The 24,434-nt window shown below is 44.6% G+C and overlaps 1 protein-coding gene across 2 annotated transcripts in view; it reads right to left on the reverse strand.

Annotated features, from left to right (window-relative positions):
- Nucleotides 1–24,434, reverse strand: part of SETBP1 (SET binding protein 1) — a 245,466-nt gene that overhangs the window by 2,469 nt on the left and 218,563 nt on the right. For both annotated transcript variants that reach the window (XM_078384166.1, XM_078384165.1), the window contains exon 3: nt 600–767. In XM_078384166.1, coding sequence (XP_078240292.1) covers nt 600–767 — 168 coding nt within the window. The remainder of the gene's footprint in view (nt 1–599; nt 768–24,434) is intronic.

The raw sequence follows: 24,434 nt of genomic DNA on the forward strand, positions 1-24,434 counted from the left end.
TTGACTGAGACAGTTATGCAACACGATTCATGGGATTCATGAGTCTGCAACACGATTCATGCTGGTTGAAACACGATTCACTATCCAGGTTTTGATTGTGGACACAGATGATGCTTCCACAATTTCTCTGCAGCTTATCACCGTAAGTCACCTGTCAATTAATTATATTTTTTTATCCCGCCTTTCTCCTTAAATAGGACCCAAGTCAGCTTACATTATTAAAAGACAAAATTAAAGCTAAAAGTCTAAATACTAAATAGGATCAAGCAATACCACACTTAAAAAAACAAAGCAAAGCAGTAAGCAAAAACACATTCAAAGCAGCAAAGCACAAACGATCCACTTAAATATCCCACTCAGACAGCCGGTCATGGGGGAAAGCTTGCCTACAGAGAGAGGTTTTTGCCTGCTTTTGGCAGGACAGCAAAGATGGGGCCAGGCTGGCCTCCAGTGGGAGGGAGTTCCAAAGTCTGGGGGTATTATTATACTAGGTATGAAGGGCTGGCCATTAATGATACATCCTGGGCTTTCATGGATATAGTGGTATATGCTACTTACACAGAGTCTGGAAAATCATCACCTCCTCAGAACATACATACCTGCTTCTGATGCTGTTGATGAAGGTAAGAGTGATAACACTGGGTTTGAAGAGAGCGCAACACCATCAAGAGATGCTGGTTTCCGACGGGTCATGACAGCTGAAGCAGAACTCTCATTTTTATTATGAAGTGAATTCTGGTCTGCTTTTAGGTGAGGATTGGTAATTCCTAGAGAACGAAAGACAAAATAACGGTTAATTATGGTGGAAACCTAGGCTGATGGTAAAGGTTCCCCTTGACATTTAGTCCTGTCATGTCTGACTCTAAGGCGCGGTGCTCATCACCCTTTCCAAACCATAGAGCCAGCGTTTTGTCCATAGACAGTTCCTATGGTCACGTGGCCAGCGCGACTAGACACGGAACGCCGTGACCTTCCCACCCAGGTGGTACCTATTTATCGAATTGCATTTACACGCTTTCGAACGGCTAGGTTGGCAGGAGCTGGGATGAGCGACGGGAGCTCACTCCGTTGCATGGATTCAATCTTCTGACGGCTGGTCTTCTGACCTTGCAGCACAGAGGCTTTTGCGGTTTAACCCGCAGTGCCACCACATCCCTAGGCTGATGAGAAACTCACAATAAGTGCTCAGCTATGCTACAACGGGAAATTGGCCCCAACCTTCCCTGCTTGTAAATGTGCTTCTAATAATGGACTTTTGATACTAGAGAGGATTACTATTTTTTTACTGGGTTTCAGTCATTTTGCTTGAGGACATCAAATAAACATTTATTTCCCAGCCAACAAATTATTGCCGCACAAATCTGTTTTTAAAAGAATATGATGAAAGACTGTAATCACATGTCTGTTAGTGTTGTTTTTCCATGTGCTTCTATGCACTCATATATCTATCACCACAGTCACAAGTATGATAATACTATGAGGTTGCCCCACTTAACTAACCATTTGCCCTCCATTCCAACAATTTCTCATTGCATCCATGAAACAACTACAATGGACCCTCGACTTACAGACGGCTTGACTTACAGACTTTTCAAGTTACAGACTTCTCTGGCTGCAAAATTTAGGTTCGACTTGCAGCCAGAGAATCGACTTACAGACCAGAAAAAACCCAAAAGGGAACAAAAAGGGAACAAAAACGGCTGGTTACGGAGTAATCGGCTTTCAATGCATTGTAGGTCAACGGAGACATGACCTACAGACTTTTCGACCTGCAGCCACCATTCAAATACGGATAAATTCTGTAGAGGGTCCACTGTAATTATGCGGGTGCTAGCTAAAGAGGCTTCTATCACAGTTGCTGACAGATCCTGAAGCTGAGGCTCCAGTACTTTGGCCATCTCATGAGAAGAAAAGAGTCCTTGGAAAAAACCTTGATGTTAGGAAGGTGTGACGGCAAGAGGAGAAGGGGACGACCGAGGATGAGATGGTTGGACAGTGTCACCGAAGCAACCAACATGAATTTGACACAACTCCGGGAGGCAGTGGAAGAGAGGAGGGCCTGGCGTGCTCTGGTCCATGGGGTCACGAAGAGTCGGACACGACTAAACGACTAAACACATCACAGTTGCTATTCCCACCTCCACTACTATCATCTGCCTAATCTTCTTCCTCTCCTTTGCAATTTATTTTTCTCCAATATTGCCAGGGTGCCACACATTAGGGCTATCCCTTTTTATTCTCATAACAGCATTGTGCACTAAGTTGGTTTTGTAGTTCTAAGTGCATCAAGTAAGTTCCCCATATGCTTCCTAGATGGGGTGGGAGTAAAGGTTCCCCTTGACATTTAGTCCAGTCGTGTCCAACTCTAGGTCGCGGTGCTCATCCTCGTTTTCAAGCCATAGAGCCAGCGTTTGTCTGAAGACAGTTTCTGTGGTCACGTGGCCAGCGCGACTAGACACGGAATGCCGTTACTTTCCTACTGTGGTGGTACCTATTTATCTACTTGCATTTTACATGCTTTCGAACTGCTAGGTTGGCAGGAGGGGTGGGAGTAGGGAGAATTAAAAGGTCACCCTGTATGATCAAATGCAGCCCATTGTCAAGCTCACTCTCTTGCAAAACCAACCAGCCAGCCAAGAGCTACAAAATCCCAACTTACACTGTATGTAAAAGCAAAAACAAACTTCTGATGCTCAAGATGCTGTCTCCTGCACTCAACCGGGTGGCCTTATAGTCCGGGCCAGGACTTGAAATGTCAAGAGAGGAACCAGCAGGCGCAATGCTCAAAACAGAGTTTTGAACTGGAAGAAGCAACCTGTAGTCCCCTCGGAATCAGGAAATCCACTGAACCCATCTGAACCATGAAAACTCCTTCCGTTGGGCCAGCGGACCAGTCTGTCTCGAGGAAAAAAACACTAACGGGGCTGGGTTACAGTTCGATTGGTGATTCAGTTTGGGGATCCTGTTTTGCTAAAACAAAATGAAGCGCCAAACTCTCCCCCCCCTTCAAGACAAGGTAGGAAGGTGATTAGGGAAGGGGTGGGCAGCCCCCCCCAGCACATATCTGAAAAATGAACCACAAGCAGTTTTGCTTTTTTTTTTTTTTTTTGGAGGGGGGAGCCTGTGATAAGTTTGTGGTTCGCCAGAACCCCAAGTTCTTCTGGTTTGTGAAAGCATAGGAAAAGCAGGGGGGAAAAGACATGTAAGGCGGTTGATGAATACAGAGGAAAAGAAAAAGAAAGAAAGACAGCAGGAAAAAAAGAAAAGGAAAAGTTACTGAGGTGACCCTAAGATGATTGTCATCTAGTCACAATAGGGTTCCAGGCTTGGAGGAGGTGGTGGACGAAGCATGGCCTGCCAGCTGATGCTGGATTGCAATTCCCGTCGTTCCTCAACACGGTGGGGCAGGCTTAGGGCTCATGGGAGCTGCAGTTCTTCAGCATCTGGAAGCCGGTGCCTTCCCTGCCCCGGTTCCTGGATGTCTGTATTTCCTGATGTGGCCTGTTTTGTCCGCAGAGAGCCTGAGGCCTCATCACTGGAGATTTGAGACAAGTAGCTCGCTTGTTTGTTTCAGAGGACAACGCCGAAGGCGTGAACCCCATGAGACGGTGTTGTGCGCAGGAGAAATGTGCGGCAAATTAAGAGTTGTGTCAGAGTTTCCAAGATGGAAACAATCTTAGTATATGTGTGTGAACATGTGTGTGTGTGTGTGTGAGAGAGAGAGAGAGAGAGAGAGGAGGGAGGGAGAGAGAAGTTGTGTATTCAGAACATAATGATTTCAGCCACCTCCTGGATCTAACATCTGCTGATAATTAAGCTGAAGATCCTGTATAAAAAGCTCTATGAAAACTAGCAGCTGTCACCTCTTGACCTCTATCAATGAAAAAAAAAGGACCCTAACCCATAATTTCTCCCCTCCCCACTTCAACAAGCCAAGTCTCTGTGAAACTGTGTTTCCCCCAAACCAAGGGGGCAGCCATCCATTTTCCAAAGGTAATCCCTCACCAACCACTTATCCTCTCTCAAAATCTCTACCTGCACAGAGTGTTTGCATTAAAGACTCTTGATTTATGGATCCCGGCTTCTGGGACGGAGAGGGAGCCGACTTCCTGTTGCCGTGGTTACTGGAATCTCGGTCCAAGGTTAAACGACTCCTGACTCAAAAGCGGGCGGCAAGACCGAGCGTCATCGAACCACCGGATTTTTTTATTGACAACCCTAGGCTGCTTCAAAGGTCAAAGACCACAGCGCTGCATCCTGCCTTCGGAGGGAGTCAATACGTCCAATATTTTTTATTTCTCTTCCCGTGAAGAAGTTCCTGGTGTGTGTGTGTGTGTGTGTGTGTGTGTGTGTGTGTGTGTGTGTGTGTGTGTGTGTGTGTGTGTGTGTGTGTGTGTGTGTGTGTGTGTGTGTGTGTGTGTGTGTGTGTGTGTGTGTGTGTGTGAGTGAGAGAGAGAGAGAGAGAGAGATGCCACCTATGAGGGGGCTTAGCAAGGTCACACCGATCATTGAGGAATAGCGTTCTCCCAAGGAGCTGTTACAAATTTGACAAACGACTTCAAAAGGACCGAGCACCCACCCTTGGGCTCATCATTAGCTCTCTGTGGGGCTGCCAGTATTGCCTCTTCCGAGCTCACTTTTGTTTCTAATTTACTTCGGCCCTATTTTGAAACGGTGCCTCACTCCAGATGGTGGCATATTAAGAGCCCATAGAGAAGAAATAACTGCCTGAAAAGGGGGAAGGGGCGAGGGAAAGAGCTTGATGAATATTGAAACGCCATCTCCGGCTGATGAACTATTTTCGTAACCACCGAAGGTCTGGCCAAAGTCAATGGATCCATGACTCAGTGGTGGAGGAAATGTGTAGGATGGAAATGCAAAGTGGTTCCCAACTTTGGGGAGCGGTTACAGTGGGGTCTCTACTTAAGAACTTAATCCGTATTGGAAGGTGGTTCTCAAGTTGAAAAGTTCTTATGCTGAATCTGCGTTTCCCATAGGAATGCATTGAAAACCATTTAATCCGTATCTGCCTTTTCCGTCCATAGAAACTACAGTGGAACCTCTACTTAAGAACTTAATCCGTTTTGGAATGGTGTTCTTAAGTTGAAACGTTCTTAAGTTGAAGCAAAATTTCCCATAGGAATGGACTGAAAACCAATTAATCCATTCTGGCTGTTTTTTTGTTATGTAGAGGTGCGTTCGTACATTGAAGCATTAGTTCCCATAGGAACTAATGCAAAGCTGGTTAATACGTACTCTACCACTAGGGGGAGAATTTTTTTTTTTAACCTAAGATGACCTAAGGTTAAAAAAAGAGCAGGAAAGGTTTTTTTTTCCTGTTCTTATCTTGGATTTCTGTTCTCAAGTAGAAGCAAAATTTAGCAAATGGAGCTGTTCTTAAGTTGGATTGTTCTTAAGTAGGGACGTTCTTAAGTAGAGACCCCACTGTACCAACTTTGGTAAACAGGTGTTCTTGGACTGCAACTCCCAAAAACCTTCACCACTAACTGTGTTGGTCAGGGTTTCTGGGAGTTGCAATCCAAGAACAACACCTAGGCTACCCAAGGTTTGGTAACCTCGGTTCTAGGTATTTCCAGGCTCTTGTTCCCAGCATTCCTCACCACCGGTTAGGCTGGCAAGGGCTGATGACAGCTGTTGTCTAACAGTGCTTGGAAAGAGGGATGTCTCCCCATCTACCAGAAGCAACACCTGGTATTTCCCTCTAGAACCAAAGGGAACCCTTCTAGGACCCTTCAGATGTTGGTGCACTGCAACCCCCATCATTTTTCACGACTGGCTTGCTAGTTAGGGGTTCAATGGGAGTCCCACAACATCTGGAAGACACAGCAATTTCTCCGCTCCTGATCCAGAAGGTCTGGATTACAGATGACGGCAGACCTGAGCATAAGGAAAGTAGACATTCTTGATATAAATGGCCACGTCATTTGATCGATTGTTTTGGACGTTTGCCACAATGCGTAGTAAGTGGGTGAGCCGAAGATTGACAGTAGGAGAAGAATCAAACAGTTGCCAGTTTCTAGAGAACCAGCTGCAGCTTTTAAATGCTTGGCTAAGTAGTTCTTATTCTAACTGATCAAGTCTCTTCTTACATTCTTGATGAAAAGGTCACATGTATAATTCACAAAACCTAAATTGCCCAGTCCACATCTGAATATGCCCTGAATACATGCCCTTGGTATGTAAATTTGAAACACTGATGAACCCCAGAGGTCCCAATAATGTAGGATGGAAGACTTGATGTCAACAACACTTGATGGCAACATACTTTGCGTGAACAGTAATAACCAAATACCGGGAGATTTCGGTTGCCCTCAGTTTATTGTGGAAACTTTCCTTATCTAAGATGAACATAATGATGTTCTCATTTCCGAGTTGCCAGTAAATCTATGGGCTTCCAGAAACTGAATCCTCACACAATTCATTTCAAATGCTGAAATAGGCAGGCCATAAGGACTTGAGGTCAAGGCTTTCCTCATCTTATTTTTGTAACACTTAGACTCATTAAGAGAGCTATGACTTTGAAACTGTGCACAGATTATTTTTGGTGCCTCTTTTGGCCTCACGAAGTATGTTTTTTCCCCCCAAACCTGTGTGAAGACTGGCCACAAGGAAAGATGTTGACAATCTTTGAACGAGCAAGCTTAGAGTGAACATCAACATCCAGTGCAGTGTCACGGAAGTGGGCTGAATGCTTGGTTCTCTGCCTTGAGGAAAAGTCACATCAGGATGCAGGGAAGAAGAATCGAAACCACCGTCAACACACTTTAAGACTGTACTTCACCCTCAGAGATGGCCAGTAAAAACTGACAGCTAAATCCATTAGCTGGAGAGCGATCATCCTGCTGAAAAGCAGAAAGGGTTCTGCCCTGAGCATTAAGAACCTCCTGCTTAAAGACTGTGTGGGCAGAAAGTCTATATGGGGGAAGAGTTTCGCTTTCTGTGCCCGTGACAAAAACAGATCAGAAAGGAGATACGTCAGCTCCATGGAAAAGGCGCTTGTGAATTACATTTCCACTAGACTCCAAACACTCTGGAGGTACTACCGCAGGGGCTCACCGTGGCTCCAGCCCATGCCCCATTTTTATCTATTTTTGTTGTCCAAAACGGTCAATCACACCTTCTAAGGGGCACAGCTGGCCGTTCTGGGCCAGCTCTCCCCCAAGTGGTTTAGAGTCACAGGGGAGCTTTCCTCAAATCAGAAGTGACCAAAGGTCTCTGGAGGGTACAAATGTTATCCCCAGATCTCCTTGAACATTTCCCCACCATGGAGTATCCTCAGATAGAAAGCCTGCCTGAGACCATCATAAGAATCCTTGCTGAGAGTTTTAGAAATACTGTATCTCATCCTCTCACACTGTGGTGAGAAACCTTTTGCGTGGTCCTGCTTTCACGTACAAGAGTAAGATAATCAATGCTATACAGCAGTGGTCCCCAATCTTGGGTTCTCCTGGGGTTCTTGGACAGCAACTCCCAGAAACCCCGGCCAGCAGAGCTAATGGTGAAGGCTTCTGGGAGCAGCAGTCCGAGAACACCTGGAGAACCCAAAGTTGGAAACCACTGCTTTACAAGATTAATCTCAATACTTCATCGCTCTTAACTCTGTTCCTGCACAGCTACCACTGCTTGCCTTTTAGAGAACTGCGGGATAGCTCAGCGGCTTAGGTCTCCAGTTGTGGAGCCAGAGATTGGGAGTTTGATTTCCCCCCACTGTGCCTCGTTGATGGGGAGTGGATTCCAGGATCCAGAGGGTCCCTTCCAGCCCCGCAGTTCAAAGAACATCTGGATAGTCTTCTGGTCCATGAAAAAAACTTCACGTCTTCTCCCTTGCTTCCTATATTGCTGGAATTTTCTCCCGGAAACCTGCAAACAGCTGCCTGTCTAGCTTCCTTCAGATCCCTTCTTAAGATTGCTATTCTTCCCACGAGGGCTTTACCTCAACCTCTCATTTTCCCACTCAACAGCCAGGAGTGCAATCCTAACAAGCCAAGACACTGGAAATTACTGGGGATTATCCTCACCATGCTCACCATGCTCTGTCCTGGACATTTACTCCTTCTCTACCTCAATTTCCCCTTTCCCCCCATTTTGATTTAAGACTGCAGTATAAATTAGTGCCCAGGCCAACATCTGTATAACTGAAACCAGTGGGTATTGCTTCTCTGTTCACTCGAATTCCCCTTCCTCCCCTTTTCCTGTTTTTTCTTGAGTGCGGAATTGTAAATGATAAGCCCGTTTGGGTAACGAAATTATCCTTTTGGCAAACAAAGGAGGGGAAAAAAGTTCCGTGTTTTGTTTGTTGTGTTGCTGACAGAATGCCAAATGGATGGTTTTGGGGTGCTTGATATACCGTGCGACATCCAGAGGGCCTACCCATTATTTTCACAACAAGCACAGCAGTGAGAACCTACTACAGCTTCCATTTCATGGGAACCTCTGAACCTATTTGAGAAACGGCGGAACCAGCAGCTACTAAGAAATCAGAAGAATGCAGTTGTGTCACTGAGGAATAACAAATACTTTGCTATTTTCCACCCTCTATTTGAATTTTTTTTTTGTGCTAAATTTAACTGTAGGTTGGTCACTACAGTAGTATAAATAACTTCCTGTTACCTAAGATTCCAGAATGGACTGAAGGTTCCATGGCATTCTAAATCTTTGGCTGCAGAAATGGCAGCCTTCTCAAGTGATACGACCCTGCTTCTGCTTAAGGATCACAAATTCTGCCCCCACCTCCGGAAGGCAAAGGTGCCCAGTATCCAAAAGCAGCCAATCGATGTTGGTTGTGAGGGAGCAAAAAATACCACATGTACTTTCCCACTTCGATTGCGGCACCACACATTGGTTGAAATCCTGTGGTGCTGATACGGAAAAGTCGTAATTCTGGAGGTGACACGCCACAACTTAAGACATTTCTGTAGACCAGTAGTCCCCAACCTTGGGCCTCCAGATGTTCTTTACTTCAACTCCCAGAAATCCTGGCCAGCAGAGGTGGTGATGAAGGCTTCTGGGAGTTGTAGTCCAAGAACATCTGGAGGCCCAAGGTTGGGGACCACTGCTGTAGACAAAATCTGTGGCATACGGAGTCACACAATCTGCCACACCACAGATTGTATCTATGGAGATTTCTGAGGTCGTTGTTACATGCCATCATGTCACCTCTGATTTACAGTTATCCTCTGAATGAGTGATTCCCAGAGTGTCTTGTCCTCAACAGCTCTGCCCAGCTGTTGTAGACTCAAGCCTGGGACTTCCTTTAGGGAGTTAGTCCACCTGATATTTGGTCTTCCTCTTTTCCTGCTGCCTTCCACTTTTCCCAGCGTTATTGTCTTTTCCACAGAATCCTGCCTTCTCAAGACGTGCCCAAAGTAGGACAGCCTCAGCTTCAACATTTTTGGTCTCCAGAGATAGTTCAGGTTTGAATTGATCTAGGACCCACTGGTTCATCTTTCTGGTAGCCCAGGTACCCACAAACTATCCCACACACTACATCAGAGCACAGACAGAGTTCTAACTCCTGTCCTCTGAAGAGGCCGGCCACAGAGACGGGTGAAACGTTGGGAAGAAAAACCGTCGGAACACCACCAAACAGCCCGGAAAACCTACAACCACCATCGTACCCACAAAGTTTCCCTCAAATAATTTGAGGAGGATCAGGAATAAGCTTGTTTTGACTGGCTGGGTACGAGTGACGCCTTGTTCCATATCCAGGAAGAGCGAATGGATTTACGGTCTGATAATGCAACAAAAAAAGTCATCCTTATTAAAATAAGGCTCACCTCCTCCCACAGGATGCCAATCATCACTCAAAAACAATCAGGCATTTATTCTTCACCCATCAAGATAAAAACACAAACAACCCACCCACCCCAATGGAGCCGGGGTTTATTTTTCTGACTCCACAGGAATTCCAGGTGAGTGGTAGGATTTTCATTCCCAGTATGGTTAGGATTTCATACGCGCTTTTTTTTGTACCTCGTGACCTCAACCAATGAGAGTTGCAATGCCTGCCCCAAATGGATCCAACCTACGGACAATAGGAGTCGATTGCTACAGATTCCATTTGCTGAAAAATGGCTCTGCAGTTTTTAAACCTGATTATCTTGCACTGGTTGTGTCAAAAGCGTTGCAGAGTTTCGAATTTTAAATTCTTCCGGCTCTGCAGCAGAAAGGCAGAGATTCAAAGAGCAGAACAGCTTTGTGTTCTCCAGTTTAGTCTATCCCTCCTTTTACTCATCGACGGGCACTTACAGTCTCAATAACTCAATCTGTGATATGAGTTGTAGAAAGAATAAAGATTTCACTGCTTACAGTGAAAGGAGGACAGCAAACTGAAAACAGGCCTGCTTTGAGCAACCGGCCTCAACAGACTCACTGGATCCAGCAGATAAAAGAGAAGGAAAGAGAGCAAAAGGAGGCGGGGCTCTCTTTGAATTCAGAGGCAGGTGGAAACGATTGGTTCATGCTGGATATGATGACAGCCACCCAGGCCTAGAAGGGGCCTTCCTAGACACACCCATTAATGTCAGCATGCGAGGTTGCAAAAACGCACATGCTGACATTAATGTCAGCATGCAAGGTTGAAAAAAAATTAAAAAAGGGCCTAAAAGGCACCATGCAATAGATTCATCTGGGCCTTTCTTCTCATCCTCTGAAATCTGGAGAGATGGTTTGCAACTCTTCAGATGACACAGACCTGCAGAATATCTGCAAAGATAATGCAACAGAATGTGACTTGGGGAATTCAAATGTCCTGTCATTGGGCATGAAGGTTAAAATACAGAACACACCATCCTTTTTGATCTTTTGCCTCTGCACGTACAGCAGCGCCCCAGAGAGCCCAATGGAAGGGAGCAGCAACATCTAAACTTTTCTGATTGACAGCACTGCATCAGCAACATCCTTATACAAAGGGGTCAGCTGGCTGGATAGTTCAGGGGTATAGGTCTATGACTACAGAGTCAGAGGTCGGAAAGTCAACTCTGCATTGTGCTTCTTACAAGTGGACCCAGCCTCTGTTGTCTGGGCGAGCTGCACAGTCCTAGAGTAACCACAGAAGAACGGAACCATAAATAACTTCTGAGTATTCTCTACTTGGAAAATCATAGAAACATAGAATAATGGAGTTGGAAGAGGGCCTAACAAGGCCTACGAGCCCAACCCCTTGCTCAGTGCAAGAATCCAAATCAAAACAGATCTGATAGATGATTGTTCTATTTTCTCTTGAATGCCTCCAGCATTGGAACACTCATCACCTCCTGAAATCATTGGTTCCATTGTTGTACTACTCTATCACTTAAGAATTTTTTCCTGATAGTCAACCTAAATCTGACTTCCTGTAGCTTGAGCCCATTATTATGTATCCTGCACTCTGGGATGATTGAGAACAGATCATGCCCCTCCTCTCTATGACTATCTTTCAAGTATTTGAAAATTGCTATCATATTTCCCCCCGTCTTCTTTTCTCAAGACTATGCATGTCCAGTGCTTTCAGACTTTCCACACAGGGCTTGGTTTCCAGTTCCCTGATGATCCTTGTTGCTCTCCTCTGCACTTGTTCCACTTTGTTAATGCCCTTCTTAAAGCGTGGTGTCCAGAACTGCACACAGTACTCTAAATAAGCGGTCCCCAACTGTTTTGGGACCATGGACCGGTTGGGGGATGCAGGCTCCATGCATGGTGTTGTGTGTCCCACTCACGGGTGGGTGCATCGTGCTCATGGAGGGGTGTGTCATGCTCATGGGTGGGTGTGTCCCGCTCATGGGTGGGTGTGTCCCGCTCATGGGTGGGTGTGTCCTGCTCATGCCCACCTACGAGTGCAACACGCCCCTCTGCAAATGTCACACGCCAGTTCACAAGCATGACACGCCCTCCATGCGTGTGTGCGGGGTGGGTGGGGTGGAGATCCATGTCCACAGCCCCGTTCCAGGAAGCCCACGGACTGGCCACGAACCAGGGTTTGGGGATCCCTGCTCTAGATGAAGCCTAACCAGTGCCGAATCCTGAAAAGGGTCACCATGTCAAAACTGACTTGATATTACACATTGATGATTATTATATAAAGTAGAAAGTGGAAACACAAACATAACCACTTATTATACATTAGTGGCTTGCATCATAATAAATTTATATAAACTGTGTGTCTTGAGTTGTAAATGGAAAGGACGGGCGGCGTGTAGTTCACCCTAAGCCTAAGAAAACTAAACACTGTTGATCTCTTCGAGGCAAAGCAGAGATCAGAAAGGCAGAGTCATAATCTCCTGGCATGAAAGCAACAACACCATATGGGTCCAGGGTGGATCTGTGTCAAATTTTTAGTGAAGGATGAGCTAGAAGACACGTGCCGTTCAGATGCTGTTGGGCTGTAACTCTCAAGAGTTTCAGCCATCACAGTCTAAGATGGCGTCATGGGAATAATAGGTCAATAACATCTAAAGAGCCACAGCTGGCAATGTTTAATGCCACCGTCCTCTCAATGCCTCAGTCTTAATACATGTACTTTTATTCTATTTATAGTTGCCCTTGACAGGGCTGACAATAATTTTAGTTTGAGGTCGACATCCACGTGGAAAACAGTATAGGGGGATTAATGAACCCATACACCTTGCTGAGGTCAAAATCAGAGACTTCCACAGAGGAGGGACACCTTTTTGAAAATAAAAGTTATAGAACAAGGTGATTTTCTATATGGACGTGGAGTTTGGCCTAAGGTTGTAACCCTACAACGGAGGGCCGAGGAACTGTTTCTCCACTGATGGCTGCCTTCTCTTGGCCTCTCCTTTGGAGAACTGCATGATAGTGGTGGATGAGGCCAAAGCCAATTATAGTAAATTATTATTACTAGCTTTGAACCCCTTTTTTCTGACTGCACTTCTCCCTCTTCCCTCCATGGCTCCTGTACTGAGGATCTGCCGAGGAATGATGCTTTTTCTGGAATTCTAAGCCAGTATCTTGTGGAAGCTTGGGAAATCAGGCTGGGGGCCACAGCTAGACCCCACCCTTGGTATATCCATTTAGGTAAAGGTAAAGGTTCCCCTGGACATTTAGTCCAGTTGTGTCCGACTCTAGGGTGCGGTGCTCATCCCCATTTCCAAGGTGTAGAGCTAGCGTTTGTCCGAAGACAATCTTCCGTGGTCACGTGGCCAGCGCGACTAGACACGGAATGCCGTGACCTTCCCACCGAGGTGGTACCTTTTTATTGACTCGCATTTACATGCTTTTGAACGGCTAGGTTGGCAGGAGCTGAGATGAGCAACGGGAGCTCACTCCATCGCGCGGATTTGATATTACGATGTCTGGTCTTCTGACCTTGCAGCACAGAGGCTTCTGCTGTTTAACCCACAGCGCCACCACATTCCTATTATCCATTTACTATGGAGTAAATTTTGAGGATAACATGCACATGATTATACTGCAAGTCTTCTAATATTTAGACAATTTTGCCATAATCAGCAAGTTTTGGATTCTGTGCAGTTATTATACCAGCACCATATGAGAGCTGTCTGCTCATTCTACATAAAGGATTATGACCAAAGAGTGAACAACACATGGATGCTCATTCATACTTCTCAGCAATGAGAAGTAACAGAAGAAGGGAAGCTAATAATATTCCTTCTGTTTTTGTGCCACTTTGGCAGTTTAGGATGCTTAAATACTAATCTATTACCATGGACCAAAGTCTTCCATTTGAACCTGCAACCTTGGTTATAACAACATAGCCCAAGGGACAAGAGTCAATTAATAAAGAATCTCATATTCAGTTTTTTCTTTAAAAACCCAGGTACAACTTTTAAGAAGCAGATTTCTAAATCTGAAGATTTAAGGCAAAGAAGACATTACAATACATAACTATCCTGTTGTACGAAACATAGGTGAATATTTGGGTTTGATCAAGCAAATATTTGGCCTACTGAATCAAGCAAACTTAGGTTTCAAATTGCCATTCATTTGATGTGTATAGCTTAGCTGGGACCAACAACTGGATTTAGCAAACTCACTGGCTGAAATCGTGTCGCTTAGAGTAGTAAGCCACAAACAGACCATTAAATCAATGGCATTTGATTCAATGGTCTGTTTGTGACTTACTCCTCTACTGAGTTGATTGATGAAATCTCTACTGATTCAATGGAGCTACTTTGGTTGCAACTTACTACCCTAAGCAAAAGGATTCTGGCCACAGCCACATCAAGATATGAGACAAAACTGTTCATGTACGTACAAAAGGAGTGATTCTGTTTCCCTTCACATTCCCATAAAATGTTTTCTTCTTCTTTTGTGCTCTCCCCAATAAATATAAGGGCTGAAAAATTATAGGGAAGAACAACAACAATAAGGTTCTTGGGCAGCTGACCAATGCCGTTAAATGGCATGAAAATTATGTTCATCACATATAGATGAGGGACAGCTCCTTGTTCATGTGATGAAAGCATCAGTTATCCTTTTCTGAATTCTGCACACACACACACACACACACACACACACACACACACACACACACACACACAGAGAGAGAGAGAGAGAGAGAGAGAGAGAGAGAGAGAGAGAGAGAGAGAGAGAGTCTGTGCAAGAGCCATCATTAGCTAGATCTCCCAATCTTTATCTCTCCTCATATACCCTGAAGAACTAATGCCATGATGATAGCTTTGAGAAGCCTCTTAGGAATTGGATGAAGAGAAGTGATAGTGATGAACTCCCCAGCTAATAAACACCAAGTGGTTATTCCTGCAGGATGATCAATTCCTGGCTGTCCTGAGGCTCGTCTGATAGAGTCAATTCAGTCGCCTCACTAATAAAGCCGAAGACCAATATCAGATTAGAGTGGAGGCCTACTTCTTAAAGGAACAGCCAAGAGACCAGAGTGGTTTGTCGCCCGGGATGAGATCCGCTTATCTCTCACCTCCTCCTGCACCCGCTAAACAGCAGCTCCCCAACCATTCCTCCTCCTGCCGCCCCCCCCGGTGGAAATCAAACTGATACACCCTCCCCCATTTTCTAGCCATCTAGACAAATAATTTGTCATCTTGTTAACCGAAATTTAATGCAACCATCTAAAAGGAGTCTTATGCATGATGATAAACTTCCGTCCCTGCCGGGAGCTTCTGTTTCTTCTTCTTCTAGGACTCGTTTCACATCCCATCTATTATGCAAATGAGATGCAGAAACAGCCATCTTCCTATTCCATCTGCACAGTGATGGATTATGCAGAGTCAGCTTGGCTGAAACTAATGAGGTTAAAGATGTCCTGCCATTTCGTTCTATTTTAGTTGGGCCATTTGGTTGACTTTGAGAACATCTGATACATGTCCCTTTAAAGATGAAAGAGACATTCCCTTTAAGTTAGCCACTTTTCAGGTAATGGGGATACCCTTTTCATTGCCAATGTGGGGCCACACCATGGCCTAATCACAAGTCATTGACAGCACCAGCAAAACCCTTTCTTGTGTGCAAACCCTCAAGTTTTGTGCAAAAGAGCCCTTTCCCCAGTATGCACGGGGCAACATTTTTGTGTGAAAGACGTGTGATTCTTTGTACAAAATGCAGATCTTTTTTAAAAAATCAAAACGTCTGCAAGTTTTGCACAAATGTGTTCCAAAATGCAAAGAAAAATAAAGCACAAGAATGTGTGCCATCTTTTCCAGCTGGGGAGGGTGGTGGTGGAAAGAACTTTTGTCCCCAACTCCAAAAGTAAAATAAGCAAAGGTTTACCAATCACAGCCCTGCTCACAAGTGTTTCAAGATTTATGAATATGTAATAAACCTATCCGGATACTAACACTCACAAGATGATCAGAATCAAGTGTACCAATGAATTGCACACTTACCTGGTCTACCTTTACCCATAATAATTTCTAGTCTCTTAGATACGTTTTGGTACATTGAGTATAGTGTACTAGTTAGAGCACTGGAACTGGGGTAAGACTCCCACTTGGCCAAGAGGCTTACTGGGGTTATTCGTACTTTCTCAGCATGACTAGGCTCAGCTGAGAGAATAAAGTGGGCAGGAAAACCTTGTACACCATCTTGAGAACAGCTAACTATACTTTCTTCTTACCGGTGGAAAGGACAGATATAAAGTCAATCAGCCAGTAAATAAATAAAATTTATGTAGAAGAGCAGAGGACTGCCGGGTTTACGGGACAGCTGAAGAGCCCAATGGCATAACTCGATACTTGGTGGAACGCCTTCTCCCACCAAGATCTACCCGTGTCACTCGTGCGAGCCAGGAGGTGAGGCTGAGGAGCCTAACACCGAGGGAGGCCCGGAAGGAAAAGACAAGAAACCGGGCCTTCTCGGCGGTGGCTCCTCGCCTCTGGAACAACTTACCTCCTGAGATTCGCGGGGCTCCCTCGCTGGGTACTTTTAAGAAGCAATTAAAAACCTGGATGTTTCGGCAGGCCTTTCCATCACATAACTCATGACCTCTTTCTTTCCTTCTTTACTGTTCTATGTTTTGTGTTTTGGCATTGTAATGTAGTGTTTTTATGATTTAGAACTGTTTATTTACATTGTTTACTGTATTATTTTTAAGGTTGTTAGCCGCCTAGAGTGGTCCTCGCTTGACCAGATAGGCGGGATATAAATAAAATAAAATAAAAAAATACCGGATTTCAGCCATAGAGATTTACACCAAACTGATATCCCAGTTCTTGTTTGCTGAGTTCTCATCATTCCACAAAACCATGAAAAAACTGCTACATTTCTTTTTCATATGTCCTCTTTTCCTACATAAATAGGAAAACAAGGAAAATAGAAGCCAGTATGAGTAAGTCGCACTGGCCATGTGACCACGGAAGATTGTCTTCGGACAAACGCTGGCTCTATGGCTTGGAAACGGGGATGAGCACCGCCCCCTAGAGTCGAACACGACTGGACAAAAATTGTCAAGGGGAACCTTTACCTTTACCTTTATGAGTAACCCAAAGTCACCTATAAAAATAGGAAAAGAGGATATGTGAAAAAGAAATGCAGCAGTTTTTTCATGGTTTTGAGGTTCTTCTCACACATCAGAGTGGAAAACTGTAACGTCACTAGTAAAAGTTGTAGGCAGGATTAATCTTAGAACTGTAGAGCTGGAAGGGACCTGGCAGATCATCAAGTCCAGTCCCTCTCAAGAGGCCCCGTGGGGAACCGAACTCCCAATCTCTAAACCACTGAGCTACCAACCGTACCTAGCTTCAAAGCCTGCAGGCAGAGATTTTTGCCACCTTTGTGTTTTGTGAATGTTTTTATTTTTAAAATACAGTGGTACCTCGCTGGACGATTGCCTCATGGGATGAAAAACCCACAAGACGATTGGTTTTTGCGATCACTATGGTGCCTCATAAGACTTTTTTTCTATGACCGTGCTTTGCAAGACTTTTTTGATGCATAGGGAACTTCGCAAGATGATTTTTTCACAAGACAACGATTTTCGTGGAACAAATTTAAATCGTCTTGCGATGCACCACTGTACTGTGGCAATGATGGTACATGATGGGTATGACCATTCCTGAAATGTTCCATTCCTAAGCATCAACCAGTACAATTTAAAGAAATTAAAAAAAAGAGCACCTCGGGAGGGGGGAACTCATGTAGTACAGTGGAATGTCACACCCTCTTTGTTATAGTGGCAGCTTATGTTTCCGATTACCCTATATGAAAGGTACATTTGCCCTATATCTTGTTTTCCTCTTGTTTATGTTGTGCTTGTATCACAACTAGAGGCAGTAACAACAACAACAACAACAACAACAACAACAACAACAACAACAACAACAACAACAACAACAACAACAACAACAACAACAACAGTGAATATGCAGGAAGTACAAAAATTCTTGACCATGGGGTCACGAAGAGTGGGACACGACTTAACGACTAAACAACAGCAACAACAATTACAAAGTACCAAACATTAAGGGAAAAAAATAAAAAAAAGAACATAAACCCAATTGCATGTCATCCTCCTACTTATTATATGAAATCCAGCATCTAAGTTGTTCCAGAAACTTTGGCTACCAGTTCAAAACAATTGCCCAAAGTTGCCACTCCGCTCCTTGAAATCCAAGTACGCCATCTCTCGTGCAATTTTTTAGAACTAATGTTTTAGGCTTGACCCTCCAGGCCATCCCCAAGCATCAGCAGCGGTGATACATACCCCGTTCCCCCGGAAATAAGACCTAACCTGAAAATAAGCCCTAATAGGATTTTTCAAGATGCTCGTCATATAAGCCCTACCCCAAAAATAAGCCCCAGTTCAGTGAAACCCTGCCCTCCACCACTGTGCAGCAACCAGAAGATGACATGACTGCAAAATAAAACATCCCCTGAAAATAAGCCCTAATGTGTTCTTTAGAGCAAAAATTAATATAAGACTCTGTCTTATTTTAGGGAAAATATGGTAGAAGGACGGCTAGAAGGCCGATAGACCTAGCAACACAATGACAGAATGACAGACGGGACGACAGAATGATAGAACCACAGAGGGACAGATGTTAAAAATAAAAAAGAATACTGTTATTGTTCTTCTGTTGCTGTTATTTGCATGGGTATGAACCAAAAAGGAAGTTTTTACTTGGTAAAAGGACAGAGGTAAAAAAAAGGGCATCAATAAGCAAAGCTCTATGATTTTCTTCCACCTGCTGTGCTTTTTTTTTTTAAATCCAAAGCAGTCCGGGGCCAGATGTGGCAGAAAATGGAAAGGCTGCCTTACTCTTTACCTTCCAGCTTCTTTTCTGCTCACGCACTGACTCTGCAAGCTGTTTTTTCAGCGAGAAGGCTACGGAGTCTTCCTCTATCTTTGTTACGGCGAGTGAAAAAGAAGCAGGCTGTGGCGGGTCTCTAAGACTGATCTATGCAGCGAATGGGCTGAATCAGACCTCAAGTTGGCAGGGGTCCTGCAGGCTTTGTGCTCAGAGCCTTTCCTATTACCTATCATCTGATCTTTTCATTCAGAGATATCGGGAAGTGAACCTCTGCCCCCAAGCAATGGTCCTTTCCCAGTTACAAAATTAAAAAAAAGGGGGAAATGGAAAAATCCTTTCTCCTCCTAAAATGTGCAGATGGGCAGATGGGGACAAACCAAGTATCAGGACCTTGTATGAAAGCAAAAGATGTCCAGCTACCACACAGCTGTCAAAGAACTAATGACGACTGGCCTGGACTCGGAAACACGATGACCGCTCAGCAACGTTATGATGATGTCCGCTGTTGTTTGCCACTGAGTCAGTATGCACGGCTTTTCATGGCACAAAGCAAAGCCTCGCATCTCTGTATGCGCATGGATATGAAAAGGGCCCTTGGAGAGCATTCCGAAACCATCAAAACAAAAATTGGACCACTTTTATTGTTTACGACACCCATAATATGAAACGGCATCTTTTGTGCCTCGTGAAAAGCAAATCACGTCACGGGATGATCAAAGCACGAGCAGCAAAATCCCCCTTCCTTTCCCTTCTCCGGTCGCAACATCAACACAATGTTATGTCTGAGATTCTCGGAGCATTAAAAAATAAGTCCATTCAATGTTATTGGTCTCAGAGTGCACGTATCCTCCTGGCCTGTGGGAGTCTTCTGTCTGACCCTGCTCCCACCCAGGACTCTATTACCTGTTGCAATCTAGCACATGGTATTAACTTTTATGCCTCCATCTACATGTACAATACAGCTCTGTTATCGTTGCTTTGGGAACCCCGGTGTTTGCATAAATTTTAATTTCCTGTCTTTTGTTTGCTTTCTTCACCATCATCCGAAAGGGGACCAAAAAAAACACAACACATCAGCTTGCAAAATTATCCATATTACACTGCAATAGGGCACTCAGCAGGTACTACGTACGCTATGCTGCCTTAGCAGGACTTACTGCTGAAAAGGAGTATGCATGCATGCATATGTGTGTGTATATGTATGTGTACATCTCTCATGGCAATGAATCACACCAGCCAGGAATCAGGGCACCCCCCTGGTTGCACACAGCTCGCCACAGAAGCAGTGAATTCAGTACCTGTCTTCCATTTTCACATTCTGAGAGTCCCTGGTTTGTTTTACTTTTTAAAGGTTCTAGTCCTTATGTTTATGAAAAGAAACAGCCTATCGCCTCCTGTTACTCAGCGTTACCACCTTATCCCTTCATTACAGAGAGTGGCAATTGATTTGAAACAAGCAAAGAAACCAAGAAGCTTGAAAGACGGGAGCAGAATATAACCCCTGTGTAGGATTTCATAACCTTGTGTACAGTTTAGCATGTAAAGACACGGGACATGATGTAAGCAAAGTTAAGCACGCTCCTCAGTCCCATTGATCTCAATGGAAGAACAAGCAAAGTTCCCCACTAGAATAAACGAGATTTCATTTGAAAAGTGCCGCCCTTCTCAAATGGGCAGATTTTGCATGACTTGTTCTGAGTTTTAGGGGAAACGCCCCTGTTCTCTGCCTTCCCTCTATGAGTACTGGGCCGAACAACATCACACCCCATTAGGTCTCAGAGTCACGCAGCTTGTGAACCCACAAACAGAAGGGGTCGCCCATCAAGGAGGCACATATTTTGGTCTCCCAGTGGATTAACCAGACCTTCTCGACCTACTCTCGAGCTTGGTAGCAAATGAAATGGATTTAAAATGGATTCGGTTGTTATTGTCCTGTGAAACTTCCACAGTGTGTAGCGATAACAGGGGGAGAGGTCTATTGCCTTCCAGCCCAGTTGGTGGGTGCCTGAAGGCATCTGATTGACCATGGTGACGAGCAACATACAGAAGCTAAGAGATTCTTTTCCAGCACGGCTCTTCTTATGTTTAGGAACTCAAGAACTTTTCTAGAACACAGGAAGCTGCTATATACTGAGACCATTGATCCACACAGCCCACCGGTGTCAACTTTGATTGGGAGCAGCATTTCAGGTTTACACAGGAATCTTTCCTAATCTTACCCTGGAACCCCAGTAGGATCTCCTATCTAACCAGTAATGAGACCTGATCCTGCTTTCCTTCTGTTATCGGATGAGACCAGTGTGGTGGTAGAATATGATAAGGCTCGTATGTTCGTATAGACCAGGCGTTCTCAAGTTTGGGTAATCTAGATGTTCTTGGACTACAGACCCCAGAAATTGTGGCCGGCACATCTGGGGGTGAAGGTTTCTGAGAGTTTTAGTCCAAGAACATCTGGGGACCCAAGATTGGGAACCACTGTTATAGACCCATCATCCATCCATTTCGGGGACGGAGGAAGCAGAGCAGCATAAGAGGTGTCCGCTTTTCCTACCCGCCCTCTTCAATCTGTTCACAACCCTGCCTGAATTATTTGGATTCTGTACAGGGCCCCCGCCCCCAGGACGTAGCGGTGCTGCGGGTTAAACCGCAGAAGCCTCTGTGCTGCAAGGTCAGAAGACCAGCCATCATAAGATCGAATCCACGCAACGGAGTGAGCTCCCGTCGCTTGCCCCAGTTCCTGCCAACCTAGCAGTTCGAAAGCATGTAAATGCGAGTTGATAAATAGGTACCACCTCGGTGGGAAGGTCACGGCATTCCGGGTCTAGTCACGCTGGCCATGTGATCACAGAATATTGTCTTCGGACAAATACTGGCTCTAGGGCTTGGAAACAGTGATGAACACCATGCCCCAGAGTTGGACACAACTGGACAAATTGTCCAGGGGAACCTTTACCTTACAGCCCCCCCTGCTTCACCTGTCATGTTTCTGTTGCCCTAACACCATAGCTACAATTAAGCAGCAGAAATACTATGTTGGTGGTAGTTCCTGCAGCTCCATGGGTTTCAGGAAAAGGTTTACAGAGATCAGAGGCCAGGGTTTTACAGACAGATCTGGGAATCTGTGTTTTGGCCCAGAAAAAAATCAGCTACTGCCCTTTTATGACATAAGGATTGGTTCATATATCATCATAGGGCAATTTTGATTTAGTGCCCAAACTCTTCCCAATCACAACGGACAAGAGCTCTGGTAATGAAAGATAAATGTTTTCTTAGAGCTATTCAATATGCATCTTTTAATCTGGGTTATTAAACTATGTCTAGAGGTTTTTTTAAAAAAAGAAATGAATGAATGAAAAAAAAAAGAGAGAGAGAGATTAGTAGCATGAGCTGGCCCCAACACATACTGAGAAACTCCATTGCTTAGTTATAAATCGATGGAGTAACGGCCATTACCCCCCCTTTTTTTTATCAAGATGCACAGAAGGTCATACCAAATCAAGACACCCTTTTTGCATTAAAATGAAACAAAGATGGAAGAGGAGAGAAACACACGCACATTCGAGTGTCAAAATCATCACATCCTATACTCCAGAATCACAAGACTTCTGGGTTGTTGTTGTTGTTTCGCATGTGCCGGTGTTGAAATATATAAAATCATGAACGTAGCCCCCCCCCTCCTTGCAGCTGCATCTGACTCCTGAAGATAATAAGATCTTGAAGAGAATTAGAGGTTTGGCTGGCGAGGGAAAGATGGTGAATGTGTGCACAGAACGTAACAGTGCCCAGAGATTTACCAAGCGGGAGGGAGAGAGAGAGAGCGAGAGAGAGAGAGAGAGAGGGGGGGGGGAGGGAGGGAGGGCACTTCAAATAGTGCAGGGCAGATTCATTAAAATTGCTGGCTGCATTCCAGCAGTTAAAATTGAGGCAGCCTATTTATTGCGTTTTGCTCAAATAAATCTGGAAATGTGTGAATCATATCCCGGAGAAGAAAGGGGAGGGAGATGGAGAAGGAGAAAGACGGCAAGAGGGGAGGATGCGGTTTATATAATAACGACCCAAATCCAGAACCAGTTCTCTATAATCAGCATGTGAGGAAGGACCGGGCATAGCCATTGTCTAATGGATATATCTATATTTATTCATAGCATGCCCAAAGTTCCCTCGCTCTCCCTCTTCTCTCCCCCTTTCTTTCTTCTTCTTCTTCTTTTTTAAATTTTGGAAGATGTCAAAATAAGTAAAGCCACATTTTCTACGGATGGTGTTATTCCTGGAGTCTCAATAAAATAAAATAAAAATAAAAATCTCGGTAGCTTTCATCCTCTCCAGCTTCTGTGGTTGTTAATAAGCCTTAGTTGAGCTGGTTATGCTTTGTGGCACTCCATATCCCTTTTCAGATGTTGTCTGCAATGTTGGCACCTCTCCCCCTTCGGAGCAACGTTCAGCTGGGATTCAATTACAGCTCGCCTCGCCAAAGCAGATTGTTTTTCCAGAGATGGTGTGGGTTTGGGGGGGGGGGGAGGCGGGCTGCGCACAGAGGGGAAAAGGGAGGAATTCATTACATTATGCCATTTGTCCAAGCATTTTTGAAATTATTTGTATTAAAAAGGAGGGGAAACATCAGTGCCCTGTTGGTCTTCTAAGATGGCCAGATGCTACCAGGTCAGCCAGTGGTCAGAGAGAAACAAGGCTATGTAGATAGATGTCTATGTATGTCGTGTTTCTACAGCTTTGGGACATTACATTCCTTGGTGGACTTCTTCCTCCACTTGGCAAAATCTCTGTTCAGCTCCAAGGCTTTTAAAAAACCGTACCGGGATCTGTTTTCCTCGTATTATGTGCCGCAGATGCTCGGTTATGGGAGTTATTGTAGTGTATCCTACAAGCTTTAATCAAGCATGGGAGCTGGGAAATGAAAAAGAAAGAAATCTCTCCGGCAGTCACAAATCCTATAAAGCTTTAGGCAACCTGGAGAATTTGCTGAACTTACAGCCGACAATATCACAGCCAAAATGAACTGATCTGGATCCCGCACAACAGCAATACTCGGTGAAGGACAGATGAAAATTACTTCTTTTCAGAAGTGGGACATAAAAGAAATGGAAACCTACATGAATCAGAAATTCAGAAATGGGTCTTTTAAATACACCTCGGAAACATAAACCGAAGGTTCTTCTATTTGACAACGGTCAACAGATTTAAAATCTGAATTGGAGTTCAAAGAAAGTTGGGGTGCGTGTTTTTTAAGCACGGCAAGAGGCCCAACTCTGCTGGATAAGCCATCAAAACAGGACCAGCCCTTCGGTTATTTCCAACAAATCCATTCCACATGCAGGCTTTTCTCTCTCAGATGTAATTTCTGAGGTTGACTGGCAAGGAATATTGTGGTGATGACAGGTTAAAATTCAATTGGAACATATCTAAATGTGGGGAACTTATTTATTTCCAACCCTGTCTGTCTATCAACATATTCTACAAGGAAAAGAAAGTACAATCTGCATAAGATTGTAGGTTCGTCTCCTGCCTGGCTTGCTAAAATTATGAGGGACGTCGTGGCGCTGCGGTTAAACCGCAGAAGCCTCTGTGCTACAAGGTCAGAAGACCAGCCGTCGTAAGATCGAATCCACGCGATGGAGTGAACCCCCGTCACTTGTCCCAGCTCTCGCCAACCTATCTGTTGGAGAGCATGCAAAATGCAAGTAGATAAATAGATACCACCAGAGTGGGAAGGTACAG

This window comes from Pogona vitticeps, chromosome 2 (assembly GCF_051106095.1).
Source record: "Pogona vitticeps strain Pit_001003342236 chromosome 2, PviZW2.1, whole genome shotgun sequence".
In the NCBI taxonomy this organism is placed as follows: Eukaryota; Metazoa; Chordata; class Lepidosauria; order Squamata; family Agamidae; genus Pogona; species Pogona vitticeps.